The 11,993-nt window shown below is 43.2% G+C and overlaps 1 protein-coding gene across 1 annotated transcript in view; it reads right to left on the minus strand.

Annotated features, from left to right (window-relative positions):
- The window catches only part of LOC101848960 (contactin), a gene marked incomplete in the record, with an annotated part of 49,538 nt that overhangs the window by 20,525 nt on the left and 17,020 nt on the right, over window positions 1–11,993 (minus strand). Inside the window, 8 exon segments of the mRNA XM_013081116.1 lie at window positions 75–201; window positions 2,030–2,193; window positions 3,460–3,759; window positions 5,351–5,498; window positions 5,903–6,024; window positions 7,602–7,789; window positions 9,202–9,307; window positions 10,330–10,569. Of these exon segments, the coding sequence (XP_012936570.1) occupies window positions 75–201; window positions 2,030–2,193; window positions 3,460–3,759; window positions 5,351–5,498; window positions 5,903–6,024; window positions 7,602–7,789; window positions 9,202–9,307; window positions 10,330–10,569 (1,395 nt within the window).

The raw sequence follows: 11,993 nt of genomic DNA on the forward strand, positions 1-11,993 counted from the left end.
GTGTGTGTGTGTGTGTGTGTGTGTGTGTGTGTGTGTGTGTGTGTGTGTGTGTATGCATGTCCCTCCCCACTCACCTAAGACAGTGATGTAGGCAGACCGCGAATCCTCATCCATGCCTGTACTTGCGGTACACGTATACACTCCCTGGTTCTCAAACTTGGAGGCAATGATGTATAGAGAGCCTGCCTGGGAGCCAACGCCCTGAGCACAAACATAATACAACAGTAGTGGTAAGTCAATCAAATGAATCAAAATTTACAACCGCAAATTCAATTTTTTTTATTTAAGTAAGTGTTTTACGGCACTTGCAAAACAATTTATCATATTAGTGTTGAAGATTAGAGGTGTTACAAGAGAGTAACAAACACAAAAAAGAAGGAGGGGAGATAAGGACGATAAAATAATGCTCTATTTTTTATGATTACAACAGAAAATTCACTTTATCCAACACCATGAGAACAAACGCACAATACTACAGAAGTAGCAATTTAGTCAAACGAATAAAAGTGATATACTATTTTTAATTAACCTCGAGGGGAAATTTACTTGAAAATGGCATAAATACAGAGGGATGCCACTCAACTTTTTCTTTAAATAGCTGAAAATCAACGCACCACGGTCTCGCTAACATATGTATATCAATTTGAAACCCGAAGGTCAAAGGGTGTACATAGAGAGAAATGATTAACAAACATAAGCAATGGGTGTACATAAAGAGAAAAGACAAAATTTAAAGAAAGTCTTCGTTTTTCCGTTATTTGAAATTTGAACATTTGGCGCAAGTTGTTGTGTGTGTGGGTTTTTGGGGTTTTTTTTCAACAATAGATTCTATCTCGATGTTAATAACGGAATAGCGGATCAGGACCAAAATACCGCAAATACTTGAAAAAGGCGGAAAAGTGGCATCCCTGAATACACAAATACAGCCAAACCTGCTGTCTAACAGCCACCTGTATAAGATAATCACCTGCTCTAACAGACACCTGTATAAGACAATCACCTGTTCTAACTGACACCTGTATAAGACAATCACCTGTATAAGACAATCACCTGTTCTAACAGACACCTGTATAAGACAATCACCTGTATAACACAATCATCTCTTCTAACAGACACCTGTATAAGACAATCACCTGTATAAGACAATCACCTGTATAAGACAATCACCTGCTCTAACAGACACCTGTATAAGACAGACACCTGTATAAGACAATCACCTGTTCTAACAGACACCTGTATAAGACAATCACCTGTTCTAATAGACACCTGTATAAGACAATCACCTGTATAAGACAATCACCTGTTCTAACAGACACCTGCATAAGACAATCACCTGCTCTAACAGACACCTGTATAAGACAATCACCTGTATTAGACAATCACCTGCTCTAATAGACACCTGTATAAGACAATCACCTGCTCTAACAGACACCTGTATAAGACAGACACCTGTATAAGACAATCACCTGTTCTAACAGACACCTGTATAAGACAATCACCTGTTCTAATAGACACCTGTATAAGACAATCACCTGTATAAGACAATCACCTGTTCTAACAGACACCTGCATAAGACAATCACCTGCTCTAACAGACACCTGTATAAGACAATCACCTGTTCCAACAGACACCTGTATAAGACAATCACCTGTTCTAACAGACACCTGTATAAGACAATCACCTGCACAAACGGCCACTTTCCATTTCCCACTTTGCATTTTTTAAAACATTTTAGCCGCACTGGGTAAGGCATCCTCCTGTGTATGGCAAGCACTTTTATCATCAACAATGGGTAGCTGTGTTAGACAATTTCAACGGTATATATGTATGCGTAGCTGCCAACTTTTCAAAACCAAAAAACAGAGAGAAAGAGAGAGAGAGAAATAGAGCAAGAGAAAGGAGAGGATGGAAAGAGAGAATGGGGAGATGTGGAAGGGGGTGAGACACACAGAGAGAGAGAGAGAGAGAGAGAGAGAGAGAGAGAGAGAGAGACAGACAGACAGACAGACAGACAGACAGAGAAACTCACCTGCCGATACTCCGGCTCCCTGACATAGTCAATAATGTGGTCGTTGAACTTCCAAATATAGATCATGTCGATGTCGGATCGGTGGGACGCCTCACACAGAAGGGTAGCCGTGAAGTTCACCTCTACATCGGCATCCGACGGGCCTGTAGTGATCGTTGTCCGCTCTGGACAAAAAGAAAAACAGAGAAAAATTATAAGACAGTGTCTTTGCGGGGAAGTAAGCCCATCACGAAGGTGTCTTACATTCGTATGTTTTGTGGGGGGGCTCTCGTGGCCTAGAGGTTAAGGTGCGGGCCTCTCAATCAAAAGTCCTGGGTTTGAATCCAGGTAGTGACCGAAAAATTTTCTTCTCTAAAATTATCTCCTTTCACCTCCTTTCCTGCTCTCTAGCAATGTTCTGTTATCTGCTTTCGTCTCCTCTTTCTGTCCCACACCCCTTCACTTCCTTTGCCCACTCCTCTGGGGTCCTGACCCTTTCTGCAGCCTTTCTACTGCTACTCCTTGGCTCCTTCTTACTGCTGTCTTTCAGCGACACCCCTTATCTTCTGGTAGGAAAGATCTACACCTAGCCTTCTTGGACAAGGGAAAAAAATCTCAGAGGTCACGTGTGCAAGTTGCGCACGTTAATGATCCCTTGATGGTCTCAAATCATTAAGAGTAGGCTTCGGCCGCCACCCGGGCAAAATTCCACATTTCCTACCAACTGAAAATGTTTAGTGTGTCCCACGCGCTCATATGACCTTATGCAGCTGCGAGCACCATAAAACAATTACCAGAAAAAACAAAAAAAAACCAACCACACACACTCGAGCACTGTAATGAATGCTGTTGTTTTAAAATGTAAAAATGGGAATGAACTATGTTGCGATCATTGAAATAACGATTTTTCGATATCGCGCTTGACACAGTCTCGTATTATTGTCTCGTTTTGAATACACATAAGATCTCATTGTAAAAGAAAAATAATAAATCAGTTTTCCGGCAGGTAGGCGAGCAAAGAGGCTGTGTTGGTTCGTCTTTTTTACAAGCTTTAATCTTTTATAATGTGAGGCAATACGCAGCTGTCACAAGCACCTTTCAACCATCCACCCACGACCGTTCACAACCGCGACACAAACGTGACATAACCATGAGACAAACGTGACACAACCGCGACACAAATGTGACATAACCACAACACAACCGTAACACAAATGTGACATAACCATGACACAACCGTGACACAAATGTAACATAACCGTGACACAAATGTGACATAACCGTGACACAAATGTGACATAACCGCGACACAAACATGACATAACCGTGAGACAAACGTGACACAACCGCGACACAAATGTGACATAACCACAACACAACCGTAACACAAATGTGACATAACCGCGACACAAACGTGACATAACCGCGACACAAACGTGACACAAACTCACTCATGACGAGCAAGTCCGAGCTGTCCTCAGCCTCCCCCAGCTCGTTGGTCACCCGGCACTTGTACTTTCCTTGGTCACTCTGCGTTATGTCCTGGATCATCAGGTTTCCGTTGAGCAGCAGCTTGTAGTGGTCATCCTCCGCAAACTGACCGGCCACTAAGCCCAGGTCCACGTTGTCTCGGAACCAGGTGTAGGTCGGCAGCGGGGCGGCCGTCGGGTCGCACACGATGGTGGCCATGCCTCCGATAGCTGAAGAGACGCTTTCGACCATCGGCGACTTCAAAAAGCTGGGGGTAATTTCTGAAGGCAGAGAGAGAGAGAGAGATATGAGAATACTTTCTGAAGACAGAGAGAGAGAGAGATATGAGAATACTTTCTGAAGGCAGAGAGAGAGAGAGAGATAGATATGAGAATACTTTCTGAAAACAGAGAGAGAGAGAGAGATATGAGAATACTTTCTGAAGGCAGAGAGAGAGAGAGAGATCACAACGTAGATATGTTTTAGTTTTAGTAAGAGTATTACGGCACTTGCAACATAATAAGGCCATATAAGTGCCGAAGAATAGGGGTGTTACAAGGGAGTAACATGCACAAGAAAGGAGGAGGAGAGAAAAGGACAATAGATGTTTGACAGTTAAGAAGGAGCAAACCACACCATAGCTGAGAGCACCCGCCTACCAACCACAATCACAACGCAGATATGAGAATACTTTCTGAAGAGGTGTGTGTGTGTGTGTGTGTGTGTATGTGTGTGTGTGTGTATTGCATGTATACGTGTATATGTGTGCGTGTAATGCAGGTGTCTGTGAGTGTGTGTGTGTGTGTGTGTGTGTGTGTGTGTGTGTGTGTGTGTGTGTTTGTGTGTGTTTGTGTGTGGTTAATGTAGAACGGATCGATGAACAGAAAACAGACTTAAGAAGGGATGAAGCCCAAAATAAAGAAAAAAAAAACCCGGAAATAACGGAAAAACGGCACCCCTGAATTTACCAAAAAGACATCTCAGATAAAAACATCAAGACCTAATTTTCCTTTTGAATAATAATAATAAATAGCATTTATACTGCGCATTTCTATTGTCTAAAAAAATGCTCAATGAGCATTCCATCCAAAAAGACATCACATCGTAACCATTAATCGACATGCATGTACGTAAAACAAAATATTACCAAATAATATCTATGTATATATTTACTTAATAAAACATCTCAAAGAAAAACATCAGGCCATAATATTCCTATTTACTTATTAACCCTATCCGTACGTCCAGGAGTCATTCTGTACCCCTGGGGTGGTATTCTTCACATTTCAGAATATTTCTAGTACAAAGATCTCTTAGAAACTTTCAGTATTTTTCAAAACATCGTTTTGACAGACTGCTATGCAAAGCGTACAGATCAGATTAACAAGTAAATTTCCTCTTTGGAAAGTGTGGTACAGAATTCTCCATGCCGTATGGATACGACAGTAAAACACGACGTACGATAGGGTTAAGTGGTTGCACAGAGTTCCCCACGTCGTATGGATACGATAGTAAAAAAAGAGGAACGGATAGGGTTAAGTGGTGGCACAGAGTTCCCCACTTCGTATGGATACGATAGTAAAACACGACGTACGGATAGGGTTAAGTGGTGGCACAGAGTTCCCCACGTCGTATGGATACGATAGTAAAACACGACATACAGATAGGGTTAAGTAGTGGCACGGATAGGGTTAAGTGGTGGCAAAGAGTTCCCCACGTCGTATGGATACGATAATAAAACACGACGTACGGATAGGGTTAAGTGGTGGCACAGAGTTCCCCATGTCGTATGGATACGATAGTAAAACACGACGTACGTTTAGGGTTAAAACATCCCAAAGAAAAACAGAACAACGTTTACCAACTACTCACCGAGGACTCGTAGCTGGGCGGTGCTAAACGTGGTTCCGTACTCGTTGGTGGCGGCGCACTGATACATGGCGCTGTCCCGGTCGACCTGCAGCGAGTCAATGGTCAGCGTGTTGGCCTGGACCTGGACGCCCGGGGAGCTGGACAGTTCCTGACACACAAAACAAAAACATTCAGTTTGAGTTTTTTTAAAGATTTAGTAAGTTTTTTACGGCACTTGCAACACAATAAGGTCATAAAAGTTTCCGTTTGAGAGAATCACTTCAACATCTCCTTTTTCTCTTTCTCCATCGCATCACATACAAACACACACATACATACACGAACGCGCATACACACACACACACACACACACTCACACACCTCGCCGTCCTTGTACCACTTATACATGGCACACACACACACACACACACACACACTCACACATTTACACACACACACACACACTCACACACACACACACACTCACACACACACACACACACACACTCACACACACACACACACACACACACACTCACACACAAACACACACACACGCACACACACACTCACCTCCCCATCCTTGTACCACTTATACATGGGTGTGGGTCGCCCCCCAGCCTCACAATGCCAGGTCAGTGCGCTGCGAACGTCCACGTGTTGATGATGCAGCGGGTACGTGAAGTATGGTTTGGCTAAAAAAGAAATAAATGTGAAGTATGGTTTGGCTAAAAAAAAAAAAAAAAGAAAAAAGAAAAATATGTGAAGTATGGTTTGGCTAAAAAAGAAAAAAAAAGTGTGAAGAATGGTTTGGCTAAAAAAGAAAAAAAATGTGAAGTATGATTTGGCTAAAAAAAAGGGGGAAAAAAGAAAAGTGTGAAGTAAGGAAAAAGAAACGTGCTGATGGTGCAGCGGGTTCGTGAAGTATGGTTCAGCTAAAAAAAAAAAGAAAAAAAGAGTTTAGTTTTAGTAAGTGTTCTACGGCACTTGCACCCACCAACCACCCACAGAGGGTACGGGAAGCAAGGTAAGGCTTAAAAAAAAATGAGCTGTGGATTCAGAGGGTATGTTTAGCTTTAGTAAGTGTTCTACAGCACTTGCAACACAATAAGGTCATATAAGTGATGAAGATTAGAGGTGTTCCAAGAGAGTAACAAACACAAAAAAAGAAGGAGGAGAGATAAGGACGATAGACGTTTGATAGAAAAGAAGAAGCAAACCGGGTGGCGGCCGAAGCCTACTCTTATCGATTCTAGACCACCAAGGGATCTTTAATGTGCGCAACTTGCACACGGGCCCTCCGAGATTTTTCGCCCTTGTCCGAGAAGGCTAGGTGTACATCTTTCCTACCAGAAGATCAGGGGTGTGGCAGAAAGACAGCAGTTAGGAGGAGCCAAGGAGTAGCAGTAGAAAGGCTGCAGAAAGAGTCAGGAGCCCAGAGGAGGGGGCAAAGGAGGTGAGGGGGCGGGGGCAGAAAGTGGAAATGAAAGCAGACAACAGAACATTGTTAGAGATCAGGAAAGGATGTGAAAGGAGACAATTTTAGAGAAGAACATTTTTTGGTCGCTACCCAGAATCGAACCCGGGACCTTTGAATGAGAGGCCAACACCTTAACCTCTAGGCCACGAGAGCCCCCAGTAAGAGTTTTACGGCACTTGCAACACAATAAGGCCATATAGGTGCCGAAGATTAGAGGTGTTACAAGGGAATAACAAACACAAGAAAAGAAAGAGGAGAGATAAGGACGATAGATGTTTGATAGGAAAAAAGGAGCAAACTTAACCAGAGCACCCTCCAACCACCCACCAACAACATTTACTTCTCTACTCTGAGATTTTAAAAAACATGCGCCATATCATTGAATGTTTATTCATTTATCCTGCTTTCAAAAACAAATGTCCACCTAGCCTGAATACAAGTCGAGATATTAGCGATTGAAGAAGGTGGGGTAGTCTGGTTTCAGTGGTTACATTAGCGAGAAAATGGCCGCTAAAGTTTGGTAACTTCCATAGCCTGGTAGTCCTTGGAAACTCAAAATTTACATTTTCTGTGCCTTTCATCAATGTTTTACAGTAAAAATCCAACAAAAACATGCTTTTATATTAACATAAAAGGTGTTGAGCCAAAAAAAGTAAAGAGGTTAAAGAAAATTAGAAAAAAATTGCCCATCGACCAAAGAAAGGCAGATTTCTTTGATTTTACTATTTTGACGAGCCCCTGATTTCACCACGCTGCCTCACATATACATATACAGCTACGGTCATCACGTACACTGAATGGTGAGGGGTGTGGACGTCTCCTTCTTGATGCTGGTTGGCTGGCTGAACACGCTGCAGGTGTAGATCCCGTCATCCTCCGCCCCCACGTCGTACAGGTACAGGATGCGGTTGTTGCTGTCGAACGTGTGGCCTGCAGGAAGCGGCTTGCCCTTACGACTCCACGAGTAGATGAGCGGGAGTCTGGGAAAAGTCCAACAAAACTTACACACATAGTCATCATGGAGTCGTTTGTTTGTTTTAGTAAATGTTTACGGCACTCGCAACTGCATAAAGTCACATGAGCGCGCGAAAAAAGGTGGTTCTGTTCTCAACAGTACACTGCACAGCCCGATTCTGGTCAACACCTCTACTAACATGCTAAAAGGCTAAAAATTTGATGTAAATAAATTAACAAAACTTATTTACAGTCACCACCGAGTTGTAGTCATTTTTGTAAAGAACAAATTGTAGTCATTTTTGTAAAGAACAAATTGTAGTCGTTTTTGTAAAGAACAAATTGTAGTCGTTTTTGTAAAGAACAAATTGTAGTCATTTTTGTAAAGAACAAATTGTAGTCATTTTTGTAAAGAACAAATTGTAGTCGTTTTTGTAAAGAACAAATTGTAGTCGTTTTTGTAAAGAACAAATTGTAGTCGTTTTTGTAAAGAACAAATTGTAGTCATTTTTGTAAAGAACAAATTGTAGTCGTTTTTGTAAAGAACAAATTGTAGTCATTTTTGTAAAGAACAAATGGTAGTCGTTTTTGTAAAGACCAAACCCCCCCCCCCCCTCCTCCAAAATTTAAACGTCATTATAGAGTAGATGATTTGGAGACGCACAGTAAAGTCTGAAATGAAGTCCTGGAACCATTCGTGGAGGACGTTGACCAAGATGGCCCGAAACAGATAGAGCTGGAGATCCTTTGTTGCAGCCCTAAACTCCAGATGGCGTAACATGTAGCAAGTAGGTAAGTCAGTAAGCAAGTAAGTAAGCATTGAGTAGATTGTTTGCATAAAGAACAAATCCAAAAACAAAAGTGCCAGTCATCACTGAGTCACACCCCCCCCCCCCCAAAAAAAAAGGACCTGCAACCCTCTCATCCCCTTACCGTGTTTGACCCATATTCCACAAGCAAATAAACACTCCAAGCATATGGTCTCTTCTCTTGAGGGACGGGGGGGGGGGGGGGTGTTGCACTAGGGTAAACTTTGATGTCCAAATTTAACGTCCATCTCTGATAGGACCAAGTCTAATGAGAAAATTTGGATAAAATGTCTTCTTTGCCAAGAACACGTTGGACCCAGCCGCCCCTCCACCCCGAAAAACTAGGCCTTTAACAGGAAATCTGGACTGAACTCACCCCCCTCCCCCCCCACCCGATCCCCTTCCAAACTACAACCCACAGCCTCTCGCGACCTCAGTGCTTCCTTGTCCTATCTCCATTTTTAATTATAGTGAAAACAATTCATTAAAAAAATAGCGATAAGACAAGAAAGCACCGAGGTCTCTCTGTGTGTGATATTTGGGGGGTGGTTTTTGCTGTTTTAGTAGAGGTTTTACGGCGCTCGCCCCAGCATAAGGTCATAGAGCGCCATGCGTGCTATTTGACTCACGTTCCATAGGCAAAACACTCGAGGCGTACGGTCCCTCCTCTCATAGGCGTGCCAGGGTAGATGTTGATGAAGTCGTCCTGGATGTCTGGCTCGTAGTTGCTGCCCGCTGCGATGCGATAACAAGGGAGGACAACTCGTGATACAGATCATGTTTTTTAGTTAAAGTAAGAGTCACAGCACTTGCAACACAAATACGTTTTTAAAAGGGTCCCGGATAAGACAGGATGGTTTGCTGAGAACCAGAACACCCACCAACAGCCCACTAGCTTGTGCTTTTGTTTTAGTAAGGTTTTATGGCACTCACAACTGCATAAAGTCATATGAGCGCCAAGGGGAGGACGTCAGCAGAGAAGTCTTTACAGGGAATCGGGCTTACTCTGCTCACCTCTCTAGCCTCAAAAGCACAGTCTGCTTGAACTATCAAGGCACCCTGGAAATAGCAGTTCACAACAGTGTGACAAAGATACAAAGAAGTAGAGGAAAAATGACAATTGTAAGGATGAGGAAAGAAAAAGCAGCAGTTCCCCCAATGTTGTTTGGGCACAGTATGAACATGACATTGATAAATCAGTCCAGTTACAATTCTATTGTACATAAAAACATAAAAACCCCTTTGGGAATGGCCTAAAGACACTTCAGTCAGTAACACTGCCCTGGGGGCATAGCTTGTGTTTATTTGTGTGAGGGAGCAGCTGTTTAAGTAAGCGTTTTACGGCACTTGTAACAAAATTAGGCCATATAAACGCCGGATATTATAAATATTATTATAGGTGTTACAAGTTAGTGACAAATACAAAAACAATGAGAGATAAGGATGACAGCTGTCCAATAGAAAAGAAGGAGCAAACAAAACCAGTGCACCCGCCAACCACCCAAGGAGTAAGTGTACTCGTGTGTGTGCGTTTGTGTGCATGTACTTGGGTGTGTGTGTTAGAGAGCAACAATAATAGCAGCAGCAGCAGCAGCAGCAGCAGCAGCAGCAGCAGCAGCAGCAGCAGCAGTAAAAACAACTCAACAACAGCAGCAACAATAACCACAATAGTGGCTACAGCAACAACACCATCAACATCAACAACAGCAACAACAACAACAGAAGCAGTAACAACAACAACCACCACCAGAACTTACTCCCAGATCCCACAATCAGATTAAATCCCACACTCGTCCTACTAGCGGTCTGGTAGGCCCCGAGATAATTCCCCGGGGCGCCGACACTTGTCAAGGTCGCCACGCAGTAGTATGTCGCCTGGTCAGAGGGCGTCAGTTCGGAGAAATACAGCTTACTGTTGGAGGAGATGAAGGTGTGCTTCTGGAAGTTGGGCCGGATGAAGCTGTAGGAGTCTCCCTTGTACCAGGTGTAGCTGATCTCTGGGGAAGAGAGGAGGAACTTTAGTTTTAGAGGAGGTTTTACGGCGCTCACAACTGCATAAGGTCATATGAGCGCCAAGGGGTGGACGTCAACAGAGAAGTCCTTACAGGGAATCAAGACTTACTCTGCTCACCTCTCTAGCTTCAACAGCACAAAGTCTGCTTTGACTATCAAGGCACCCCAGAAATAGTGGGTCACAAGAGTGTGACAAAACATACAAAAGAAGTAGAGGAAAAATGATGATAGTAAGGATTAGGAAAGAAAAAGCAGAAGTTCCCTGTTGCAGTTCAGTCACAGTTATGAGCATGACATTGATGAACCAGCCCATTTACAATTACAATTCGACTGTGCATAAGAGCTTGAGATGTTAATGCCCCCCCTTTGGGAATGGTCTAAAGACACTTCACTGCCCGGGGGGTTCGAATGAAAAGGTCCCAATGAAGGAAGGATGAAAACAAACAAAAATAATGGGTGAGTAAGAAGAGTAGACCTGCATGTGAGCCTCAACCAGATTGTCTGAAAATGTTGCGCACCCCCCCCCCCCCCCCCCCCCAATAAGAGCTTTTGTCAATTTTGTGGTGTCATAAGGAAGGACTTCCGAGTAACGAGCGACAACCCCAACAAACACAATAAAGAAGAGACCTAACTCTAACCCTACCCCTAGGCCTACCCCAAAAAAGAACCTGCAACGGGCTTCATGTAAAGGCCACCTCTATTCTCACCCGGAGTGAGAATAGTGCAGGCGAGTCTTGTGGCTATTCTCACCCGGTGCGCATTCACCAAATTCTGCGTTCACCCTAAACAACAGAATTCTACACTGTGATAACAGAAAAATTGTAGAATTCTGTGCCGTGAACAAACGTTCCATTACAACTGTAGCCTACTAAAAGCGTACAATTTTGTCTGTGGGCAGTGGAGAGAGAGAGAGAAAGAGAGAGAGAAGTAGCGCGAGAATTTCCGGGCAAAACAAAATGGCGACCCGCGTAGTTCGGCTCGATTCGAAAAGTTAAATAGCCGTAGCATCTTTGTAGACAACCAAATTAATTTACTTTTGGGTTTTAACATCATTTTTTAAATTTGTTTTGGTCAATTTGATCGTCCACACCGATAGACAGTATTCAGAAAGAGACAGAGAGAGAGAGAAGAGGGGAGGAGTTGATCTTGCGAGAACTTCCGGGCGGGTGAGAATAGCCACTTTCTCATGTAAAAAGGCCAGCACAAGTCCAAAATATTTTTTTAAAATTTTAATAAAAAAAACACACTCCAAAACAAACAAGGAGCATATAATATGGCATAATTATATGGCCTACATCTACATTGCCGCTATAATATAGCAAGGCCCACGCAGCGTCGATGAGTGTGACAGAAATCGGGGACTCCCGTATAGGCGCTGCGGGCTTGTTTTACCGGACCCGTTTTCTCA

The sequence above is a fragment of the Aplysia californica genome, unplaced genomic scaffold, assembly GCF_000002075.1.
Source record: "Aplysia californica isolate F4 #8 unplaced genomic scaffold, AplCal3.0 scaffold00116, whole genome shotgun sequence".
In the NCBI taxonomy this organism is placed as follows: domain Eukaryota; kingdom Metazoa; phylum Mollusca; class Gastropoda; order Aplysiida; family Aplysiidae; genus Aplysia; species Aplysia californica.